Genomic DNA, 26,169 nt, shown 5'->3' with positions numbered 1-26,169 from the left:
CCAAAGAGCAGTCAAAGAAATGTTGAGAAAAAAAGAGTTACACTTGAAACAACAATGAAGAATTGCAGATCAATTGCCACACACATTCCCTCACAAAACCAATAAGTTTACTAGAGTAATCAATTAAAATTCTGTTCCATGTTCAGTAACAGAAAGTGCTGTGCATGAGTAACAAGAAAAATAAAATTATTTCTCAAGCTATACATGATGTATTCTACTTCAGCATGGACTGGTGGAGGAAGCTATACAGAAAACAGAACTATATGCTATAAATTTTCTGTTTCTGTAACTGTGAACTGATTATGATTTTCCCCTCTATAAATAGGAAGAATTTTAAAACCCCCAATTATTTCATCCCCATTTCAGCAATCTTATTTTTTAATGTACAATAATCTAAACCTGGTAAAGATACATACCTGGAGAAACAAATCTATCATGTTTAATCTGTATATTTTCACACCTCTATTCATTCTCTCTTCAGCAAAGGATTGTTACCTTGTTGTGGTGCTGGAGCTTGAGCACCTCAATGATGCCATGAGCTAAACCGTGAAGGACCACCCAAGACAGGAAGGTCATGACAGAGAGGTCAGACTAAATGCGATCCCTGGGGAAGGTAATGGAAACCCACCCCAGTATTCTTGCCGTGAAAACTAAATGGATCAGTACAACCAGAGATATGTCGGTATACCATCGGAAGATGAGACCCCCAGGTCGGAAGATGGTCAAAATGCTACTGGGGAGGAACAGAGGATGAGTTCAACTAGCCCCAGACATGATGATGCAGCTAGCTCAAAGCCGAAAGGACGGCGAGCAGCCGACGGTGCTGGTGGTGAACGGCGAACGCGATGTTCTAAGGATCAACACACCATTGGAACCTGGAATGTAAGATCTATGAGCCAGGGCAAATTGGATGTGGTTATTGGTGAGATGTCAAGATTAAAGATAGACCTTTTGGGTGTCAGTGAACTGAAATGGACTGGAATGGGCCACTTCACATCAAATGACCACCAGATCTACTACTGTGGACAAGAGGACCACAGAAGAAATGGAGTAGCCTTCATAATTAATAGTAAAGTGGCTAAAGCAGTGCTTGGATACAATCCAAAAAACGATAGAATGATCTCAATTTGAATTCATGGCAAGCCATCTAACATCACAGTCATCCAAATATACGTCCCAACCACAGATGCTGAAGAAGCTGAAGTAGAGCAGTTCTATGAGGATCTGCAGCACCTACTGGACAACACGCCTAAAAGAGATGTTATTTTCATCTGGGAGACTGGAATGCTAAGGTGGGCAGTCAAATGACACCTGGAATTACAGGTAAGCATGGCCTGGGAGAACAAAACAAAGCAGGACATAGGCTGATAGAATTTTGCCAAGACAATTCACTCTGCATAACAAACAATCTCTTCCAACAACCTAAGAGATGTGTCCTAACAGTGAGACACGCACTGAGACGAGGAGTAGTTCTCTAGTGTTTATTACTGCTACATAAACAGAATCCTAACAAACTGAATAAGCGTGGGAAAAACCCAGACATATAAACCCCAAAAGCTAAGGCGGGCGTGATCTGTGTCTCTTTGAATGGCTGCTAAATTCCTCAGTACTATGCATGCGTTTTCCCCCCTGGATAGAGGCCCCCTCCTGCTCACCGTCATTACTCATGACAAGATGGCTTTATACATGGACTTCACCAGATGGACAACACCGAAATCAGATTGACTACATCCTTTGCAGCCAAAGGTGGTGAACATCTATACAGTCAGTAAAAACAAGACCTGGAGCTGACTGTAGTTCAGATCACAAACTTCTTATTGCACAATTTAGGATCAGACTCAAGAGATTAGGGAAGACCCACAGATCAGCTAGATATCAGCTCACTAATATTCCTAAGGAATATGCAGTGGAGGTGAAGAATAGATTTAAGGGACTGGACTTAGTAGATAGGGTCCCGGAAGAACTACGGACAGAAGTTTGCAACATTGTTCAGGAGGCGGCAACAAAATACATCCCAAAGAAAGAGAAAACAAGAAGGCAAAATGGCTGTCTGCTGAGACACTAGAAGTAGCCCAAGAAAGAAGGAAAGCAAAAGGCAACAGTGATAGGGGGAGATATGCCCAATTACATGCAAAATTCCAGAGGTTAGCCAGAAGAGATATGGAATTATTTTTAAACAAGCAATGCACGGAAGTGGAAGAAGACAATAGAATAGGAAGGACAAGAGACCTCTTCCAGAAAATTAGAAACATTGGAGGTAAATTCCAGACAAAAATGGGTATGATCAAAAACAAAGATGGCAAGGACCTAACAGAAGAAGAAGAGATCAAGAAAAGGTGGCAAGAATATACGGAAGTCCTGTATAGGAAGGATAACCATATCGGGGATAGCTTTGACGGTGTGATCAGGGAGCTAGAGCCAGACATCCTGAAGAGTGAGGTTGAATGGGCCTTAAGAAGCATTGCTAATAACAAGGCAGCAGGAGACAACAGTATTCCAGCTGAACTGTTCAAAATCTTGCGAGATGATGCTGTCAAGGTAATGCAAGGTATATGCCAGCAAATTTGGAGAACACAAGAATGGCCATCAGATTGGAAAAAATCAACTTACATCCCCATACCAAAAAAGGGAAACACTAAAGAATGTTCAAACTATCGAACAGTGGCACTCATTTCACATGCCAGTAAGGCAATGCTCAAGATCCTGCAAGGTAGACTTCAGCAATTCATGGAGCGAGAATTGCCAGATGTACAAGCTGGGTTTAGAAAAGGCAGAGGAACTAGGGACCAAATTGCCAATATCCGCTGGATAATGGAAAAAGCCAGGGAGTTTCAGAAAAACATCTATTTCTGTTTTATTGACTATTCTAAAGCCTTTGACTGTGTGGACCATAACAAATTGTGGCAAGTTCTTAGAGGTATAGGGATACCAAGTCATCTTGTCTGCCTCCTGAAGAATCTGTATAACGACCAAGTAGCAACAGTAAGAACAGACCACGGAACAACGGACTGGTTTAAGATTGGGAAAGGAGTACGGCAGGGCTGTATACTCTCACCCTACCTATTCAACTTGTACGCAGAACACATCATGCAACATGCTGGGCTTGTGGAATCCAAGGCTGGAGTTAAAATCACTGGAAGAAACATTAACAATCTCAGATATGCAGATGATACCACTTTGATGGCTGAAAGCGAAGAGGAACTGAGGAGCCTTATGACGAAGGTGAAAGAAGAAAGTGCAAAAGCCGGCTTGCAGCTAAACCTGAAAAAAACCAAGATTATGGCAACCAACTTGATTGATAACTGGCAAATAGAGGGAGAAAATGTAGAAGCAGTGAAAGACTTTGTATTTCTAGGTGCGAAGATTACTGCAGATGCTGACTGCAGATGCTGACTGCAGTCAGGAAATCAGAAGATGCTTAATCCTTGGGAGAAGAGCAATGACAAATCTCAATAAAATAGTTAAGAGCAGAGACATCACACTGACAACAAAGGTCCGCATAGTTAAAGCAATGGTGTTCCCTGTAGTAACGTATGGCTGCAAGAGCTGGACCATAAGGAAGGCTGAGAGAAGGAAGATCGATGCTTTTGAACTGTGGTGTTGGAGGAAAATTCTGAGAGTGCCTTGGACTGCAAGAAGATCGAACCAGTCCATCCTCCAGGAAATAAAGCCAGACTGCTCACTTGAGGGAATGATATTAAAGGCAAAACTGAAATACTTTGGCCACATAATGAGAAGACAGGACACCCTGGAGAAGGTGCTGATGCTAGGGAGAGTGGAAGGCAAAAGGAAGAGGGGCCGACCAAGGGCAAGGTGGATGGATGATATTCTAGAGGTGACGGACTCACCCCTGGGGGAGCTGGGGGTGTTGACGACCGACAGGAAGCTCTGGCGTGGGCTGGTCCATGAAGTCACGAAGAGTCGGAAGTGACTAAATGAATAAACAGCAACGTTTATTCCCTGCCAAGCAAAGATTGATTAAAAGTGTCATATGCATAACTGGCCTATGCTTTTATCCTAGTTAAATACTGTTTACTAAAATTTTGAAAAAGAATGGCAAGGAATATTCTAAGATTTATACTATATACTGAGAGAGAAAAGGAATGCGAGAAATAATTTTGTAAAAGACTCTCTGAATAGATTCAATTGCTGACACATTTAAAAAACATAATGAAAGAGCCAGTTTGGTGTAGTGGTGAAGGTGCTGACCTAGAAACCAAGAGACTCTGCATTCTAGGCTGCCTTAGGCATGAAAGCCAGCTGGGTGACTTTGAGTGGTCACTGTCTCTCAAAGCCCAACCCACCTCACAGGGCTGTGGTTGTGGGGAAAATAGGAGGCAGGAGGCATTAGGTATGTTTGCCACTTGGAGTTATAAATAAAAAGGTGGGATAACATATTATTATTATTAAGAAGAAGAAATAAAATGCAATTTGAAGTTGTTTTTAAAAACTGCTGAATATTATGGCTGCATAGCACTTTGGATCTGATCTATAGAAGGCTTTAAAGGGCACAGAAGAGCAAATGTACCAAAGTATTCATAATTTTTCGATAATCACAACCCAAAATGTGCTATTGCTCATGAGCAAAACACTTTTGACAGGCCACAAAAGACAGCCTCTGTGAAGACTTGAGGTAGTTTAATGCAGGAGGAAGTTCTAAAGATGGTTGGTATTTTCTCATTAGAAGTGCTGAGTTTAGTAATTTGACCCACAGAATAAAGGAAGACATGGATTGTCCTGATGAGTTAAAAAAAACGGATGATCTGATATAACACACGAAACCAATTTTAAAACGGAACAATAGAACTGACAATGCCATGAACCTTTTGCTATCACTGCTGGAGAAATCTAACAAAAGGATTAGATTTGCAAGCGTTCACTGGATTTGTGAACATGGTTTCAAAGGGTAAGGAAATCATTTGTATGACACTGAGCAACAGAAACACCAAGAAGACAAAGAATATACTTGTATAACAAAAATGACAGATGTGTTATTTGTTAAAAATTAAGTCCCTTTGGAGCTATTCTCTCCTTGCTTTCTTTCAAACTGTTATATAGAGAAGAGGAGAAAGAGAGAAAGAGAGAAAGGGGAAAGATAAGATCATTCTCATTCTTATGTAAATGTTTATTGCTGGGCCAGCAAAAAACTTTATTTTGGTCTGTACAATACATAAAGGTGCCTTCATATTTACACTTTCACCAGAGTTTGGTGGTGCTTAGTCTGTTTTTCATTCAAAGTCCTCAATTTTTAATTAACACAACTTCCATGGTTTCTTGTGGTCCATGTTCTTATATACAGAACTTCATTAAAATGTGAATCAGCTGATCAATTAATTTAGGCAAGTTTGGTGCATTAAAAATTTCTGGGGGGAAGGAGGTTGTAAGCCTTCCTTAACAGTATTGTCCTGGATAAGTTAATTGTACCTTTCTAATAAAAAAATCTAGGTTGTCCAAACAAATTCTATTCTTCCACTTACTATCCTATAGTATGCATTACATGCAATATAGCTAAATTCTGTGCATTAGCAGGAAAAGGCCAATGCAATATACCGGGAAACTTGTTTTTGTAACATTTGTAACTTTGGTTACATATGATCCAGATACTGTTGTGTGATTCGTGTCTATATTCTGCGTCTGTCCTTGAGGTTGCCCGTCATTCCATTAGAAGCAAAGGAGAAAGCTGGCGGGAAGGGGGAGCGGGGTGTGTGTGTGTGGAAAGGCGACATCTTGCCTTGTTCCACAGTCGAGGCATCTGCTGGTCTAAAAGTCAGCCAGTTCCCCCCCTTTTTGCTGAAGCTGCGGATTTCCCAAACGCAATAGGGAAAGAAAAAAAGTTCAGTTACGAAAAAGAAAAGTATGTCGTTTTCAAAGCGTTTCTTTCAGCGCCGAGTTCAATCTGGTGGCCAAATTCCTTGCCGTTAAACAAAAGCGAAGGAGGAGAAGGAGACGTCGCCGAGCCTGAGGGCAGGGAGCAGCGGGGAGACAGAAGGACCCCTCGCGTTTGATTTATTTGCGGCTGTTTAGGGCCTGAGCCCGGGCGCCACAGAAGCGCCCCAGGGAGCCCACCAGGAACTTTCTCTCTACTCTGCCTTCGCGCGCCCACCCTCGCGCGCGCTCACCCACTCGCGCCCACGCGCCTCCTCATTGTCTTCCTGACCGCGTCGGGCGATAATTTTCTGACTGAAAACTGCTCCGGCAGCTGCGTACGTAAGCAATCAGACTGGAGCTGCCGTCGTTTCGCACGGCCTGCCGTGCAGCTCTAGAGGCCCCCTCCTCCTAGCGTAGAAAGCACCCTGCTGACGTGTTGGCTGCTGAGGTACCCGCTACGAAGACAAGTTGGGAAGGGGGCAAATCTCTCCCGGACCACCATGTCGCGTTCGCTCTCCGCCCCCGGCCACCCCGCCAGCCCCGCTTCTGGGCTCCGGCGCCTGCCTTCTTTCTGGCTGTGAAAAGCGCAAAGCGCTTGGGCGAGAGGAGGACGCGAACGCAACAAGCCCCCGCCGTCGCCACCCTGACCTCTGGGAAGTCCGCCGTGGCGCTTCCCAGCAAAAAGCCGGAGTGCGGGGCTATGTAATTTGGACAAAGGTGCTTCCCCTTCCTGGTGGCAAAGTGGCTTATTATCCGCGCTCTTTCCAGCAAAGACCTTTTCCAGCATCCGTTGCAAGCGGGAAGAGTTCCTGGTTGTCTGCCCAGACTTGCGATCGTGAGGTTGACAATGCTCACGGAGAGATGCCTGGGATTGCTATACTGTGGCTTGTATCTCTGGGCATCTTTGTTTCTCTCTTTTTTGAAAGGTAAGTTCTGGGCTGCTAGAATTGCTGGTGTTATGAAAATATCGCAATGTGCTGTTCTCTGATTTCCTTGGAGAGAGACATCTGGAACCCTGTCTTTTAGAGGACTTTACTTATTCCTACTGAAATGAAGAGTAGAGCATGCCTTGGGTTGAAAGGGATCTAGGGTAAAGCAGAATTGATTGTTTTAAAAAATGGAAACTCATACAACTGATACTTTTTTGTCCTGCATAGAGTGCGTAAATAGGAAAAAAAACCGGGGGGGGGTATTGTATTGAAAAGTGCCACTTTTTCTTCTGGCTTGATAACTTCCTCTGTGACCACACTTACCAGCAATGAAAATGAGAACCTGCAGCTGGCGAAAAAAATGCATGTGAAGAGAGAATATGACACATACTTATATACTCAGATATGACAAGATAAATATAGGATTGATTTAAGAGCCATCATGGATTGGTTCATTAGGTTTAAAGTATGTAAGTGAGAGAGATAATTATCTGTTTCAGTATTTGTCCTGTTACCTTTTAATTTTATTATACAAGTCAGGGATTGATTTAAAAAACAACAAGAAATCCATTAGAGCGTGGAAAGAAGCTTGACACACTCTAGCTGGTATACTACTGTTTACTTTTACACATTTGTGTCATGCCGATGATCTGAGTAGGTTTGGGCTTAACTTTGGTAGATGATGGACCAGGGTGATATAAATACAGTGGATATAATGTACATGCAATCTAGCTATAGCTATAGTATTATATGAAATTGTTCAAGAATGATACAATTCAGTTTACAAAAACCAAGAGAAGTGAAATTCAGATAAATGTTTTTAAAAATGTGAAAAGACTACAACAGATTTAATAGCAGAGGACGATACAACATTTTAAAAAGGTTCCTATCCTCAATAAAAATATATATAACAGTGTCAGTAGAATCCTATGGATCAAATAGAATCAACTTGATTTGACTTGTATCAAAAGAAGAATCTGATCTAATAACAGATATATCTTCATTTAAGGACCATAGACAAGTTACCGTTTCTTATCCTCTCTCTGTTTTTTATCTGTAAAATAAAAAAAATGTTAACCTACTTTGCAGGATTATTCTAAGGAGAAATACCAGAAAACATGTAAAATGCTTAGTAGTTGAAAGTACTGCCTATCATACTAAACAGGATTTTAATATTCCTGTTCCTGTCCCTAAACTTGATTGACAAATATTTTCATGATAAATACTTGGATATACACTATCTCATTTTAATATTGTTATCAAGCAGAGGATTTCCCATATATACCTTCAAAATGATAAAAATAGAGAAGAAAGAGTGCTTGACTGTTCAGAAGATTCCCCTCCAGCCTTGCCTCTTGCCTTATAAAAACCCCATTAAATTACATATAGTGCTAATAATGATAATCATATTATTTAAAAACCTAGGAATGAGATGAACTTAACAGTGCAATGATATACATGTGCACTTAGAAGTGACTTTAATTGGACAAGCTCAGGTAAGTATGTATAGTTTGGGGCTGCAGCTTGGGAGTTATAATCTAATATATATGGGGTCACCAACTGCTTTATAGCCATAGCAGCCTCTAAAAGGCCAAATATGCATGCAGAGATAGTCTTCTATGTTGGACTACATGATGGGCTTGGATAGTCTAAGGATGGAGACCTTCTATAATCTTTGCTGGTGGACTTTCTCATTGGCAGGCCAAAATGCTAGATATAGTGGAATTTTTTCATAGAATGAGTAAAAAGTCTAGACTTAGAATTGGGCCCCAAGAAGCTAAGTGGATTTCCATTGGAGTCCTCAGGCATGTGAAGCGCCTAAAGACTAGGCTAGCCTGCTTGTATTCATGGCTCCACCTGGACTTTCTGAGGAAGTTTTGGCCAGGACTTCCTTTGCCTACTTCAACTGATAGAGCAATTGAGGCCCTTCTTAAAGTTGGAGACTCTGTCTATAGTTACTGATGCCCTTATTACCCTTTGGCTGGATCACTGCGATGTGCTGCCCTTGAAGGCAACTTTGAAACTGCAACTAGTTCAGAATGCAGGAGCCCACATGTCTACTGATGAGAATCAGTTCAATATTAACACCTGTATTATGGGCACTGCACTGGCTTCTCATTGGTTAACAAGTACAATCCAAGGTGTTGGATTTAAACCTCTACTTGGGGAAAGGGGAAACCACACATTCCATAGTGATTCTGGCTGGCCTGCTTCTACCCTGCTCAGGAGGGAATGCTATAGATTGTTTTAGGAATGATGGTAAAAGGTCCGGAAGCTATGTTTCTCTATCATTGCCCTCACTCTCTGGAATAAGCTCCTCACCCCTGAGATCTGGAGGGCTGCCTTAAAAAAAACCACAACACATGGAACAAACCATTTTTGTTGGTTGTGTGTTGTTTTAATTTGAAGTTTACCTATTTATATCAGGTTGAATGTGGTTTAGTAAATCTTATTGTTTGCTTTGTAAATTGCCAAGAGTGTTTATAATATGACTCTTAATAGTATGTAACTATTGAGAAATAAATATGTAAATAAATAATCTGGATAAAACCAATATATGTTAGCATAATCAAAGTACATCCAGGTAATTAATCTGGTTTTGAAATTAATTCTATAATTCTAGATAAATGAACTATGACATTCTTTAATGTGTGAATGGGGGAAAGGGGCACTGCATGTACCACTCCCATGGTGATTTCCATGCAATTTCATATGAGCAGAGGTCCTACGCACGCAGCATTATAGGCGCACAGTTTTTGTACATGTGATTAGGAATGTTGGAAAAGTAGATTTCCCAGTTACGGGGAAAGCCTTAGCAACATATCGTTGTATGTGCATAGGATATAAGCACACAGGCTGCTGAACACGTGGAAACTGGAAGCGGACTAGACAGCCTTTCTTTCATTCTATGTAACGTTGGAAAATAATTATCAATTGGATTGTGAGTGGTGAAGATACGGATCCTCATATTGTTCAGTTCTGTGTATTAAGCATCATGCTGCATAGTTGGTTTCCTTTTGATGAGATGGTTTATGTACACAGGGTGGAAAAGATGGTTGCTCATCTTGAAAGCTTATTTTTTCCTTTCTCTCATCTCAAGTAAGTAGGACCCAAATTTAGTCCAAATACAGCAGAACATCCAATCACTATTCTTGGTCCTTATGCAGCACTTAATTAAAAATTCTCAGAATACTTCACATGTTCGTTATCTAATGTATGCTATTCTTACTCATTTATTGAATTCAGCAGTCTAGTCGTACGTAGACTAAATTTCTTCTCTCAGGAATGTTTGGTCTACTCACAGTATACATTTCTTTTTTTAAGCCTGCTTGCTCATGCATTTTGTGAAACATTTTTCATGACTAGATGCCACTATTCTCCATAATACCACTACAATATGTAGGACAAAATATGGAGGTGATATGTGAACACTATTTAATAATATGTAAACAAGGCAAAGCTCCTTTAAGTAACCAAGGAACAGAAAAACAGAGAACATGTTGTCTATGAATTTGTAAACTGGCTGCCCAAAGTCACTGAATGGGAACAATTTATGCATTGTATAAATAAACTAATTAGGCTTCTTGCTTTTTTAAAAAAACTAGGGCCAAACATTGCCTTTTTTGTGTAAAAAGGTTAATTTTCCAATCAGTTTTTTATGAAGATGCGATTCCAGTCAAGGTTCCCAAATTTGACCTTCTTTTGGTCAACCTTTTGCTTGGTTTATTTGCTTTGGATCGATCTGATGACTTCTCTTTAACCATGTGATTCAGCTTCTTTGGATCAAATGCCCTATTTTGCCTTTTAAGTGCTATGGTTTGCTGATGACTAGGAAAATGTGAATTCAAGGAGAGCCAGTTTGGTCTAGTAGTTAAGGCAACAGGCTAGAAACCAGGAGACTGAGAGTTCCAGTCCCACCTTAGGCATGAAAGCTGGCTGGGTGACCTTGGGCCAGTCACTTTCTATCTGTCCAACTCACCTCACAGGGTTGTTGTTGTGGTGAAAATAGGTGGAGGAAGGAGTATTAGGTATTTTCGCCACCTTGAGTTATTTATAAAAATAATCAAAGTGGGATAGAAAATAAATAAAAATTAAAAAAAATAAAAACCTCTCTTGTGCTGTTGCATAGTTCAGATATATAATCTTGACTCTGCTTATGATCACCCCTTAGTTCTCTTTGCAATGATTCTAAACTCTGTTTTTTTTCCAAGACCTGCCATGTGTCTTGGAAAATGCAGAGTTTGCTGTATCCAGGACCACAGTCTGACCAGGATGATCTTACTACATTCCAATGCTATCATGTTAAGTACTGTAGGGACCTCTGAACACTATCAAGAGTACCGTTTCAGATTCAGTCAGCCAGAATCCTATCTACAGAGTTGCTTATGGGTAGTTACTAAATGTCTGTCCAAGAAGTAGGGGAGATACCATGATTTCATTTGAAGGAGGAGAGATATGTTAGTCTATAGTGACAAAAAATCAGGAATCTGGTAGCATCTTTAATTGTATTAAAAGGCATACACTTTTCAATTTGATTAAGTGACCTGCAGCTCATGAAAGTTTTCCTTTAAATACAATTTGTTAGTCAGGAAAGGTGCTACCAGATTCCTGATTTTCCTCAAGAACAGCAGAATGATAAGGAAATGATGGAGGATCAAATGTTATGAGATAATACAGAAGAGGGAAGAGGGCAAATGTTTTAATGGTCCTGGTACTGCATGTGTATGAAGGACGGATGAACAGCTTATCATTTCTATAACATTCTATTCTGGTTTGTTTCAAGATGAAGTAGAAATCTTTGTTGGCTAATTTAAGTGTATGTTAAAATCGAAGTAAAGGTCAGTGGTTTCATTTAGGTGTATAATAGATTTCCCATTATGAATGGCATAATTTGCATTTTCTACCCTGCTAGTAATGCTTCTTGGCCTATCTCTGGTTGCTTGCTTTATTGGAATTTATATAGAAGCCACCTGTTGTCAAGGTCAAGGCCAGCACCTAGAAAATTTGGGATTAGCACCTATAAGCATTTGAAGTGCCCACTGAACTGAGCTTGAGGTTTTAACACTATCACCATTTTGATATTGTTCTAAACTCAGGAGTGCAGAATTAGAGTAGATTAAGAATTGCAGTGGAGGCATTGTAGGCATTTATTTCAGAGTAAAGTCTGTATGCAGTATCTACTATATAATATAATATAATATAATATAATATAATATAATATAATATAATATAATATAATATAATATAATATAATATAATATAATATAATATAATATAATATAATATAATATAATATAATATAATATAATATAATATAATATAATATAATATAATATAATATAATATAATATAATATAATATAATATAATATAATATAATATAATATAATATAATATAATATAATATAATATAATATAATATAATATAATATAATATAATATAAAAGACCTGGCTCTGCCACCATGCTTGGGGTGGGGAGGGGGGTAGTCATTCTTGGGGATGGCTGGCACCTTAGAGTGCTTCCCTCATATTTATGATCTTTTATAGCCATCTGGATTTTTATTTTTAATTTTTATATTGTATTATATTTTATGCTTTATTTATGATTACTGTTTTTAATGCTTAATTGATTAACTTATTGTAAACCGCTCAGAGTCCCTCTTTGGGGGGAGATGGGCAGTAGTAAAAATTTGAGAAATAAATAAATAATATAATATAATATAAACAACAAACAGTTTAAATAAATAATAAAATACATATTAATATATAATATAAATATTAATTTGGCCGGGTGTTTAAAAGTTAAGTGAAAGTGAAAGTCTCCATTAGAATGGTTATCCTGGCACAGTCCTAATTCACCTTTATGTCAATAAGTTAGTTGCATAGTCCCCAACCTTTGCTTTTTAAACTTCATGAATGGTGTCCTACACTGATTCTGTGACTTTTGTCATGTAACTTTACTGCATCTCAGCCGTCTGCTGGGAAGCAGTTCCATGCAGATCCTAGCTAAATTAATCTCAGTGGCGAATAGAACCAGTGCAAGTGTGGGAAGCAAAAGGCAAAGAGATTAAGGAAGAAATATATGGAAACAGTCATAAATGCCTTGTCTGTCACTTCTTCACAGATGTAAAAAACACTGCCCTGCAGGAAGTACAATTCAAGCTACGCATCTTCACAGTCCAGTACCAATACCAGATATTAAAATTAAGGCAAGTTGTGACAATGAAAATTGTTTGAAGATCAGTATTTCAGTCCAGTAGGAATCATAAAGCAACACAATACTTTAAAAGTGCCTTTATAGTAGTGCAGTAAATTAGGTCAGAGTTGTGCAACTTGTGATCTTTCAAGCTGAACGGATCCCATTTGTTGTGGTATGCCACGTACTTAATCATTCCTCAGCTTCTTTAGTCCCAGTGAGGCAATAACAATAGAAGGCTTAGAAAGATCAGGGGGGTTACTATAGACATCTGATAGGCTGTGGAGGGTTGAGGGTCCACAAATTCAGCAAGCTGGACTTGGACTGTTTGGGAGGTGGCTGAAACCCTGCCATGAGAGGCTCTGAAGGAGTGTTGAGTGAAACAATGCGACTAGCAAGGTCAGTGTACAGGACACTCTAATGAAAAGGTGGGGTGGGGAAACAATTTCCTTCCATGATGAATGAATGGCAAGTTATTATTACATGATGCCTTTTTTCCTGTCTTTTTAATGCTGAACTTCTGTCTGGGATAGAGTATAGATAAAAGATTAATTAATGTGACATCTTCTCTACTGTGTCAGCAGCAATGTGTCAGCGTAGCAACTGGGACTGTGAATTGTTCTTTCATTTGTTGAGAGTGGATTTGATAAAACCTGCCTCAGGCAAGAAGGTGAGAAATTAAGTAAAGCATATATATCCTTAACTATAAAAGCAGTGGCATTTCCATCAGCTGTATCTCTCTTTTTTTTAATATAAATTTTATTTTATTAAGTTTGAAACAAAGATAAAAACTAGAGAAAAGAAAAAAACTACAAAAAGAAAAAAAGAAAAAACCCAAAAGAGTATAAAACACAAGAAAAAAGAATTTTGAAGATTACATAAAGAGGTGACTTCCGACTTTCAACAACAAGAATATATAGCAATTTCCATAATCAATATCTTACTCTATATCAAACCAAGATCACATTATTTCTATAAATCATTCTATTAGCACATTATAAAAATCACTAAACACAATTGTTCCTTCCCCTTATATTAAAAGAAAAAGAAATATATAAACCTCCAAATCAGCTTCCCCCCCAAAAGAACATTTATTTATTTTTTTCCTTCCTACCAGTATTCTGTATACAGTATTTCTGTCCACTATAATAGAAATCAAATTATAAAAACATTTAAATTGTTTACTTTTATAATTAATAATACTATAACAATCTTAATCCTATTAAACCTAAAACCAAGCAAATATTATATCTTATAAATCTTAAAAATCAAACAAGTCTAAAAGCAATCCAGTAAATCTTAATCCAAATCATTAAAGAAAGATAAAATCATAAAAGCATTAATATCAATTCAAAAGAAAATTCTTAATTTTTTACCCCACCTCAAAATATACCAAAACATTTACATATCTCCATATTACACACAAGGCATTTTTCATACAGAAATCAAACAGCACAACTGCCCCCCTTGGAAACTCAGACTTCTCAGTAAAAGAAAAAAACCTCCTACAGAACAGAGCCTTTTCTTTCCCATAACATTCCATCAAAAAAACAAAACAAAACCGCATTTGTGATTTGCAATTCAGTCTGTTATTTTAACTCCTTTCAATCCTCCTCAACATCCAAATGAGAAAACAAGCCAAAGCTTAAAAAGAGTTTTGAAAATTAATCCTAGAAATAATGACAAGCACCCAGAGAGATCATTTCTCCTTGCTGTAGAAAGTCTCTCTTAGGGTACATAACTTAAAAAAATATATAAATTGGGTGGTTTAGAAATGGGGTGGCTCAACCTAGTGTCCCTTAAGGCTACAGCGTGGGCTGGAAATGATGATGTCCCAACCTCCTTTTACCTAATTGGTGTGAATGCTGTTTGTGATTCTCAGACTGCAAGTTGCTGTTCCAGAGGACAGATAGGATGATTCTGAGTGTTTTCTTTGTCCGTGAAAATGCTCTGGGCTTTGGGAAAAAACCTGCCCATGCCCCAGAACCCCCCCCCCCCCCGCTGCATTCAGTTCTGTCTGCGGAGCTCGCGGACAAAGCTGTTCAGTTGGCCATGTCCCCACCAGAAGTCCCTCCATCTGCTGCATCTCAACCTGCTGCCTGCTAGTTGAATTGGGATCCCAAGTCCCAGAATTCCAAGCCAGCAGTAAATGTATAAAAATGAAATTCTGAAAAATGTTTCACATGCAAAGGCTTTCTCTTTTGTGATGCCCTATCTATAATATATATTCTCCAGGGAGGTTCATCAAGCTCCATACAGTTTCAGTGCCAGGGAAACAGACTTGCATTATTAGTGTCTTTAGATTTAGTTAGATAACCATGTTTGTAATTCTGGAAGTTATAGTTCAATTATTCTTGGCAGCACCAGGTTGGGGACTAATGCAACTATCCTCTACAATATGCTAATGTGTATGGTTTCTGGAAAGGGCTATGCTAAGCATTAACGAATCAATTAATTGCAGTATTTATACTCCTTGTTAATCACCAGAATTTGGATGGCTTACAAACAATAAAACCGGCTAAAACAAATCATATCCCCCTTAAACTCAGAATCCAGTGCCAAAGGTTCTAGAACTGAGCATACAGTGAGTTTGCTAGGATTATTGTTAAGGATAAACTCAACACTACCCTGCAGCTCTCATTCCAGAGGAAACTGCTAGCACTGGCATATTCTTTTTCTGTCAAGTTGAAAGATTATAAATTTTCTCACCAAATTGCAACAACATATTTGGAAAAGAAAAACAATATACCAGATTTAGCCATCAGCAAAACATGTATAAGGTCAAATACTCTGGATAGATACAGATTTACTTGACTGGAAATTTTTACTTCTGGCTTAAATTATCATTTAACTGCACATTTATGTCTTTTAATGTGAGTATGAACACATCTACTATTTTTTCTGATTATTTTAAGACCTCCACAAGGACCTTTCCTAAAGAGATAATATAGTATCTACATATTTCCATAAAATGGAATGAAGGCTGTAGTTTTCATTGAAAAGCTTCTGTGTATCTGTGAAGTTGTCAGGTGTAGCTCGCATGTCCTAAAAGCATACGGCATTCTGTTTGAATATAGCATTTATTTTCTGCATTATTTATTTGTTTATTTGTTTGTTTATTTGACTTTGATGCCTGCCCAACTCCAGTTGACTCTGGGCAGCTTACAGCATAAAACAGAACAGAACAAAACAACATGTAATAATAAAAAATTAAAACATATGACAATAAACAAGATGGTGAATCTGGTCAACAGCAAACGTATCCTGCAACCAACAAGCAGCTCCAATCATCCTAACCCAAAGCCTGAAAGAAGAGCCAGGTCTTCTGGAACATCATCATTATAAGCTAATTCAGTAGTGTGAGAATGGCTCCTATGCGGTGTAGTCCCATTTCGCTTTTACCAAAATTGTATTGTTCAGACTATAAAAAAGTCGTTTGCATTCCACTGAAGATTGCACAGTGTGATTACAAACTGGGACTGAAAGAACAGCAGGCTTTACTGTAGAACTGATGCGTTATTTCTTTAGTTGCCATTTTTAAATTACAAATATGGCCTGATTTATAAATTACAAATACATAAGAAAACCCTGTAGCTATCCAGCACTACAAAACTGCTATGTTTTTACATACTTCATGTATCCAATTTATTCTTTCTCATATATAAGGAAGCTGATATTTTGAAGGGCACCATAAATGGAAAACTTCAAGACATGGGTCAGATACCTTAAGAAATACCTCTTATGTCCCTGGTAATTGGGACTGGTCTTAGTGAGCCTCTTGGATTCCTAATCTGGAACCATGGGGTATAACATATTCCTGGGTCTTGGAATATGGGAAGAAATGCATGGACAGTGGTCTTAAAGAGTCTTGGGAGCCTTTCCATCAAATCCCAAACATGTCCCCCAGGAAGAAAGACCATTTCTCTTAACAGACTTAACAGTTTGCTGCTTTAATCCCTCTCAGTTATCTGATCTGAAGGGGTCTTCAGAGGGCAGAGCCAGGAATGCTTCCTTTCGCAGTACCTGTAAAGTCCTCTTCCTAGTCCCAGATGTTTGTGGCAGCTGTTCTTCATCCAGGACTCCAGCCACAATGTTAAATTGTATAACTTTTAATATATTTACAATTATTGTACTGCTTTTCTTCCCATATTCCAAGGCTCAGGGATACAGCCTGGTACAAAAGAACCTCTTTCAGTTTTCATATTGCATAGAAGAGAAGATTTCAGCAAATGCAGCTTGATGTGTAAGAAACTGTTGGAATCTGCACAGCCGTTAAAAATATAGGTGCCTAGTTCTCTTTTTAAATCAGGCTGGCTTGTGCCAGACTTCTCACCTTGCCCCACATACAGTACCTGTGTGCTTGTGTGCAAGATTCTCATTTATGAAGTGCTTGAGGTCATGAAACTTAACCGTAAAGCCCTTCCACAATTAAATTTGTAGTTGTTTCTGATCATATGTAATAATGAAAAAAGGTTTATGACATAACGAAACAGAAGCCCCAGACCAGCCAGATAATCAAGTAGAAATCCTATTCCTCAAAATTTGTCCAAGTAGAAAAATCTTTGTCATCTTGCCAAGTTTCTCAGTGTGAGAAGTCTGTCATGGCAGTGAAATCTTATTAGCATCATAGAGAGTCATCTCTGAGCAATTCTCTACTTGCACTTAACCACAGTGCATACATGACCTGATAACGTCTATTGTCTGCTGCGTCTGCATAATCACTGCTTTCATGTTGTTCCCAGCTTATGACTGAAGCAGGCTTGCTTGCTTATTTATTTGTTTGTTTGTTTGTTTATTTAATCAAATTTCGCCACCGCCCATTTTCCCCCAAAGGAGGGACTCTGGGCAGTTTACAATAAAGCTGAAAGAATAAAATACAATGAAAACAAAATGTAATACATAAAATATAAATATAAAGTATAAAGTATAAAATACTTATAAAATGGGATCAAGATGGCAGATAAAATTCTAATATGGTTCATACATATACGAGGACCACTTTAAGGTGCTAGCTACCCCCAAGATTGACTGCCCCCCTTCCTGCCCCAAGCAAGATGGCAGAGCCAGGTCTTTAACTTTTTCTGGAAGGTCAGGAGAGGGCTTAAGTTGCCTTAGCTGTATGGTGTATTTCCCTCCTTGTTTTAGCACTGTCCAAGGACAGCCTGTCAGGTGACTGACAGTACCTGCGAATTGAGGCAAGAGTGCCAGGACCATCAGTGAGGGCATGTTGATGTAGTTTACTGCTGACTCAAGGATGGATGGATAGCATTTCAATTCAGCAGTAGAGAAAGGCCTTCTGTTTAATGGGGCTGCTACATATCCAGGCGGGTTCTCTTTGTTTTGGGCAGTGAGCAGCGTTGGCTTCATTTTATCTCTCGGCACTGACAAGATGATGTAAGAACCAAATGAAGGATCATGCAACACTTGTTCCTCTCACAGAGTGTATTAGCTTAAAGAAAAGCACTATAAAGTAACATTACTCTTATTATCAACTTAATAATTAAATTACTGGCATATTTTTGTTCTGCAAGAAATAAAGTAACAAAAAGCTATCAAATGATGTAAAATGAACAGTGTTTTGTGAAATAAAGAGGGTAAAAAATGGATTCTGCCTACATTAAAACTCTTAATAAAGACTTTAATTCATTCATCAGAGGCATCTGAATGAAGGGAAACTTCATCAAAATGACAAAATATGCATTATAATATCATTATGCAGGCTCGGCCCATTATGTGCTCCCATGTGACTTTGTGACACAAGTACTGTGCAAAAGGAGTGGAGTTTGCCTTGTGACAACATTTCGTCATCTGCTTCCTTACAGACACCCAGGTTCTGCATTTGCTCTTAATAGTCTTGTTCCTAACTTGTTTTTGGCTTCTCCTAATGTTTTCCATGATGCAACATTTTAATTGTTAATTGTAAAGGAGTGATTCAGCAACCAGAAAGAAATTGTGGAAAGCAATGAATTATATTTTGAGGGGCAAATATTTCTGCCCAAAAACAGTCAGAAGGCCTCATGCTGCTTCTGTGTACATATTCAGAGATAAATCGCAAATGCATTTATTTATTTAAAGCATTTCAGTGAACATCATCTGTGAAGGCTCCCCTAATCCCTTATAGAGCAATAAAAGTAGTCTTTTTTACAGGCTTGTAATCAAAAAAGAAAAGGGAAAAAAGGCAAGGCAGTAAAAGGAAAGGGGAACAAAAATGCTGAGATTAATTCTTTAGGTTATACAGATCTTGCAGTGTGAGTTGTGATCCAGATGTAATACTGTAATGAGTGCAACGCCACGTTGAAGTTGCAGTTGCTTTCATGATTATCTGAAAGGAAATGTGGTCAGCTAACTAGCTGAGGTGTGCACTGTCAAATTTTCATTCCTCTGCAACTCTGCATTCATCCTTTACTATAACTGAGTGCTTTACAGTATAGCACTGTTGAGCAATCTGCATCCATAAATCTGGGAAAACGGGAGGTTCCAACTGGGGCAATTCAGATGGGAAGGCCCAGCAAGGTACATTTGATTTATTGTCCAAGCTGTGAATTTAAATATTTAAGTTTAAATAATCATACACTGTAACACAAAGTGGGTAATTTATATACAAAAATATTCTAAAATATTTTCTCTGAGAGTGTGGAGTAGTGTACATGGGAGTCTGCTAATTTTATCTTCAAAATGGCAACCCTGTGCAGTTGGGTTGAAACAGAATAATCCAGTGAGTTCCATGGTTGAGGGGGACTAATATCTGTTGGCAGAATTTCATCAACCCTTAGGTGGGGTGAAGTATTCTTTTAGGTGGGTGGTATATTCCTGGCCCCTATCGATTCAGTTACAGGGGTGGAACTAGAAGGCTAGTTCCAGTTTTAATGATACTGGAGGTGTTTTAAAGGTGATTGTGGAGCTCAAAGCAGAGTAATATTGGATTGTAAATTTAAATTCAGAAAATATCACATGTCTCAGAAATATTAATCTAGGCAAACTAAAAGCTCAGTGTTTGGCTGCTATTTTAGTCTCAATTCTGTGTCTGGGTTCATTCAGTATGTTAAAGTCTGAACCAAATCACAAATCTAACTCTTGTATTAGCATAAAATGCTATGCCCAAACAGGTATGATGACTTGACGTGGAGGCCTGGCCTAGGTTCCTACGATATGCAATGTAAATGACTAATAAAATTCTTTTTAGCCAACTCTAGCACATTGCAAAAATCCAGTCCATCAGTCTGTGTTTCTCTTCCAGTATGATTCACTTCTTTCTTTTGAGCAAGTCAACTGAAGAGTTCAAGAAACTTGGCTGTGCCTCTCCTTCTCTTTATAAACCATCAGTAACTACCAAAACACTGTCTTTCCCTCTGTTTGGGGGCATCTGAATAAAAAGGCCAGATTAATCAGCCTCCAGTGATGGATGTACTTCCAGCAAGGCCTAAGAGTGCAAGAAAACAAAAACTTTGTTCTGTAATCTTGGAACCTAGGAATCCACAATGATTTTTCTTTTTACGTAGCAAATATATAGGTTGGCCTAGCTTTGCAGATTAAGGTTAAGGGGTGTTGGTGGCATCAGCAATAGAGCAGAAAGTAAACATGTCTTCTGTATAGTAAATAACTTCCTGCCTAAGGCTTGAAGCTAAACTAGTAAAGCTGCAAAGAAAAGATAAGCAGTTTATATGAACTGTTTGCTGTGTTTGGATTTGTGGGAAAATGTGGGGGACCTCCTGCTTAATTTTGTTTACTATTGCAGCTTATTTGAAAATGGCATCGCAGCAGGCTAAGTGAAGAAGTAGTATATTTTGCTGCAGCTTTAACTTTGTGGGGAATAAATCTAGTTGTGAGAAATATATAATGTGCTTGCTCAGCCTGGCTAGGGAAAGTGGGAGTTGTAGAAACATAGAGTTGGAAAGAATCATTTAGGCCAGGGGTTCTTAAACATTTTGCCTCACACCTTGTCATAGTCACTGTTGCGAGGAGGTACTTGACTCCCGCAAGCTGCGGGGCTCCCTCCAATACCTAGTAAAATGGAAACACTTCCCACACCCTGAGTGGGTCGCTGCCCGCGACATCCAGGCCCCCGACCTGATCTGCACCTTCCACACCGCCTACCCCTCCAAACCCGCGGCTTAACTTTCTAAAGGGGGGCAGCATGTCATGATCACCGTTGCGATGCTTGTGACATCGCAACGGCTCGCATGACAATACAGGGTAATGGGTCCCTGACGGATTAAGGCAAAAGGCAACCATGAAACAAAAGGGAGCAACAGGTGCTGGAAACAAAGTATCAACCCAGGCCGGTGGCACGGAAGATAAGGATACAAAGTTGCAAAGAGGTAATTGACAAGACAAACGGAGAGGCGCACCCGAGCTGTCAAAAAGATTAAGAGCCTGATCACCCGGCAATGAACCATCACCAGTCAGGAAGGCGATCGAGGCAACACCTGGAGCACAGGACGGGGCTGCACGACCCCTCACCTATCGAGGACGAAACCAGTGGGGCTCGTGGGACGCACCTGGAATAAGGTGGGGTGGAGCGCTGACCGGCGTGGGCTATTTAAATCCCGTTCCGGCGCGCTCCCCTCACTCTCAGCTTTCTAAGGGCATGCATTCTATTCCCAAATAAAACCAGAACCTAAAGTCTACTCTAGCATCTGTGTTTTTATTGGGTCTCAGGCAGAGCCTGACACAACTCCCTTTAGTATAATCTTAATGTACACAACTCCCCTAAAAATCCAAACACCAAAATGAACTCAAATGAACAATGAAAACAATACAATGACACTTTGAGAAAGGTGGATTTATTGTAACAATGTGCAACTAAAAGGTTCTTCAGACATCCACAGACTCTGTCTGCACCTCCCCAAGGGAGGTACATTCACAGTTTGGGAAATCCTAATTTAGACCATTACGTCGAATCCCCTGATCAGGGAAATGAAGGTATGTAGGCATCCAAAGTAAAGGACCCTGAAGGATGGCTGTCCAACCTCATAAAACAAAAGGGTAAAGTAAAGGTAAAGGTTTCCCTTGACGTAAAGTCCAGTCGTGTCCGACTCTAGGGGGCGGTGCTCATCTCCGTTTCAAAGCCTTGGAGCCGGCGTTGTCCATAGGACACTTCCGGGTCATGTGGCCAGCATGACTCACGGAACGCCGTTACCTTCCCGCCGAAGCGGTACCAATTAATCTACTCACATTTGCATGTTTTCGAACTGCTTGGTGTGCAGAAGCTGGGACGAGCAACGGGAGCTCACCCCGCCGCGCGGTTTCGAACCGCCGACCTTCCGATCGACAGCTCAGCGGTTTAACCCGCAGCGCCACCGCGTCCCGTAAACAAAAGGGAGTCACTATCTTTTCAACATATTTGGTCAGCACAGGATTAAATAAGCCTATTAACCTAAATGCAACTTGGATTCCAGATGCAAGATGAGATTATTTTAGTGAAGTAATTTCTGCGAAGGAGTTGGCTTTAATCTGAACATATTCATGTTACCTTACATGTCCTGTATGTACATTGTATTTATATTTACTGTACATGTAAATGGCCATAGGCCATGGAAAAGGAAAAAAAGTAGAGATTTACAATAATTAAAAGAGATTTTCAATAAACCGTAACTCTTCATTTGTTCAATTTTGCTCAGTTTTAATTAAAGGCTTTTGCTCCATTGTTCAAAATGCCGTTTAGTTAATTATTTAGTGGGTTGACTTACCATCTCCTGCCAACCTAGCAGTTTGAAAACATGCAATGTGAGTAGATTAATAGATACTGCTTTGGCGGGCAGGTAATGGCGTTCTATTTAGTCATGCCAGCTGCATGACCATGGTAGTGTCTACGGACAAATGCCGGCTCTTCAGCTTTGAAATGGAGATGAGCATCGCCCCCTAGAGTCGGACACGACTGGACTTAATGTCAAGGGAAACCTTTACCTTTGCTGACTTACCATGCATTTATATCCCACATTGCTTGACTGAGGATGATAATAGCTCATATATATAGCAGCAGCCTTTATACTGAATTCATTGATGATGACATTGATGTTGATGTTGTTGATGATTATGATGGTCATGATCATCATCAACCTGGATTTCAGACAGTTTCCTTGCCTGTTTAGAGATGTCAGGGATTGAATCTGCATAACTTAACTTTTCTTTCACTCATAGATTTTGTAGTTTCCTTCAACCTCCCTGGGCTACTTATTAACATCGATAAGAAACTGAGGGCAAGAAATAAAAAAAAAACACCTTAAAATTCTTGATTGTGCCTTTACCTTATTTATGTCTAGAATATGAAAAGATCTATCACAGTACTAAGAATCCTATTATATTTCCTATTCTATGTATACTTTTAGCCATCCAAGAATCCTGATTAACTGAACTAGAAATTAGGGTTTTCTTTTTCCTGCAGTCTGATTTTTCTCATAGTCAGCCTTAACAACCTTTTCCAACTAACAAATTTTATTAAAAAGCGTAAGCTTTTGTGAGCTACAGCTCACTTCTGTTTTGCAACATCCACCTTGCTTCCTGTAAGTTTATATAGGATTGTAGTCTAAGTAATTGTTTTCTTTCTGCAAGGTACTCTGTAATTTGTGATGAAAAAATTGGGATTGAACAGTGACTTTTCAGCATTTACATTAAATTGTAGTTCCCAGGATTCAGGGGATAACACCCCCCCCCCCAAAAAAAAACATGCCAGCTAAACTGTTACAAATCTCATGCCTTACAGAATTTTAAATATATTTTAGGTTTTGTTTTGGTTAGGATAGCTCTGCATTGTATATTGAAAATCTTTCATGGAAGGTCAGTTGAATTACCTTCAGTGAAAAAAATGAAATAGGAACTGATTCTGCATGGAAACCAGAAAGTGGAATAATTATATTTACATCTCCACTTAAATCACTACTATTTAATGGTACTTAGAACCATCAGGACTGGTAGAATGTATATATTCCCTTAATATTTCCACCGTTATGTAACTTACGTATTTTTTTTTCCTTGTAAGTTACTTTATTGTATATCACATTTGCACTTGTCCTGTGCCTTCATTGACAATGTCAAATACGGCACCAGATGTCTGGAATTATGCCAGACAATCCAGTCTTTTTACAGCTTCTCCCTGCATTCGTCTTCACACTCTGGCAGACACACATTTGTCTGCCTTTTCGGTCTGCTCAGTCACCTCTCCCGTAGAACTACTGAACTACATAACTGGACTGTTAAACTCCAGACAACCATAGATGGCAGCAAAATGTTAATGCTTTTTTAAAAATCTCCTTGCATCCACTTAATGATTGCCCAAAGTTTAGCAGCCCAAATGTTGTAGCTCTACATTCCTGGTGTCTCATGGCTGAGATCTGGAGGCAGTAAGAATTATATGCGGCACCAAGACTGATTTGGCTGGCCTGCAAGGAGTCTGTAGTGGATAAAGAGGATGGCCTTGAAGGACAGAGGGAAGATCTGCTACCAAGATAAATGAAACATGAGCCCAGGCCAAGAAGGTAATTTGTGAAAACACTTTAGAAAGCACCCTCCCCCATATTCTCATGAAGATAAAACGGGGAGGAAAAGAAGCACATTCTGACTTGCAAGCTTCTGTTGCTGTTCTAATAAAAGTAGCTTAGATCTGCATGGTGTCTGTTTCTTAGTCTGGTCTGCCTTATAGGGCTGACAGTTTGCTTGTAGTGAGTTAGAATGATTGGGGCAGGCAGGAAGTGGATGAATCAAGTGACAGCCCTAAGGGAAGCTTCCAATTTTTTTTCTTTCTTTTGGCAATTGCCTGTGCAAATTCTTAAAAAGTAAACTACCATGACAGGATGATAATACCATGAACTTTTAGTCATCCCCACCCGCAATCTGCTATGTTGTACTGGGAGAAGAGGGAAAGAAAACAGAGCAGATAAAAAGAAAAGTGTGCACGTGTGTGTAAAAGGATGGGAAATTTGTATAGATTTGGTGAATAGGCATCTAACATTGTTCTTTATGATAGATAGACAGACAGACAGACAGACAGGGTAGATAGAGGTGCATTTAGTTGTAAAAAATGATTCCTCATTATTGCCCTCCTTTGTTTTATCATGCCCTCCTTAGAGTATTTTAAATGATCACTAATCACTAGAATTAAAATCTCAGTTGGGTCAGTTTTCCTTCCTTCCTTCCTTCCTTCCTTCCTTCCTTCCTTCCTTCCTTCCTTCCTTCCTTCCTTCCTTCCTTCCTTCCTTCCCTCCTTCCTTCCTTCCACTTAAAATCTCTCAACAGTGACTCTGGGTGGCTAACGATGTTAAAAACTCAATAAAACCATCAAGAATAATAATGATAGGTCTACGTATGGTGGCAGCTGAGGACAACAACAGTCACAGCAATAACATCCATCTCACACATCTCATGGACTCTTTGTTAAAGCTTAATGGTAGATGATAAAGTAGGCTGTCTGTCTCACTATAAACATTCATTCATACATTCATTTATTCAATTTGTATGCCCCTACTCTAACCGATTCTGAGACCTGAAGTTTAGATCAAACCAATGACAAATGTGGATGAAAATAGATTGATTTAACCTCAGCTGGTCTCAGAAGCTAAGCATGGCCAGGCCTGGCAAGTATTTGGATGGGAGAATAACACAACTGTAGGATAGATTCACTGGGAAGTTGAAAATCATCCCAGAAAAAGTTAATGACAAAGTCCTTCCATCTGTTGCCAAGAAAACTGTGTGGACCTGCCTGTGAAGTCACCAGGAGTTTAGTTCAACTCAAAAGAGACTACCTACTATATGTAATCTAGATGAAAGTTCTAACTCAAGATGAAAAATATTAAAATACAAAGCAAAACCCTTTGGAGAGATACGGTGAAACAGTTCCCATACTTTTATCTTTTCAGTAGAGTATCCATACTTCACCCTTTTTTATTTGTAGTACATTTAAAAAATCATTACATCAAAGGATATTTATCATATGCTTGCAGCTGTAGACAAATGTCACAATGCTCACTATACCAAAGAGGAGCAGATGGGACACATTTATATCTGTGGGGATTAAGTGACATATGGTGGTAGTAAGCTTTACGTTTTTGGAACTGCAAAATGCCTTGCAGATATCTGCCAAAAGAATGACATATCCTGCATTTCAGTAAGGCTACTTTGGCCTGTAACTTGCTATACTTGTTCATTAGGTATCAAATATATATAAACAAGGCAACATCAGGG

At 39.2% G+C, this 26,169-nt stretch overlaps 1 protein-coding gene across 1 annotated transcript in view; it reads left to right on the top strand.

The window, feature by feature from the left end:
• The first annotated feature begins 6,682 nt into the window (after window positions 1–6,682).
• The window catches only part of LOC134491268 (neuronal acetylcholine receptor subunit alpha-7-like), an 88,556-nt gene continuing 69,069 nt past the window's right edge, over window positions 6,683–26,169 (top strand). The window contains exon 1 of the mRNA XM_063294891.1: window positions 6,683–6,794. Coding sequence (XP_063150961.1) covers window positions 6,716–6,794 — 79 coding nt within the window. The 5' untranslated portion in view covers window positions 6,683–6,715. The remainder of the gene's footprint in view (window positions 6,795–26,169) is intronic.

The sequence above is a fragment of the Candoia aspera genome, chromosome 2, assembly GCF_035149785.1.
Source record: "Candoia aspera isolate rCanAsp1 chromosome 2, rCanAsp1.hap2, whole genome shotgun sequence".
NCBI classification, from domain to species: Eukaryota; Metazoa; Chordata; class Lepidosauria; order Squamata; family Boidae; genus Candoia; species Candoia aspera.
Note: the sequence above shows the minus strand (reverse complement) of the source record. Positions and strands in the feature narration are given on the sequence as shown.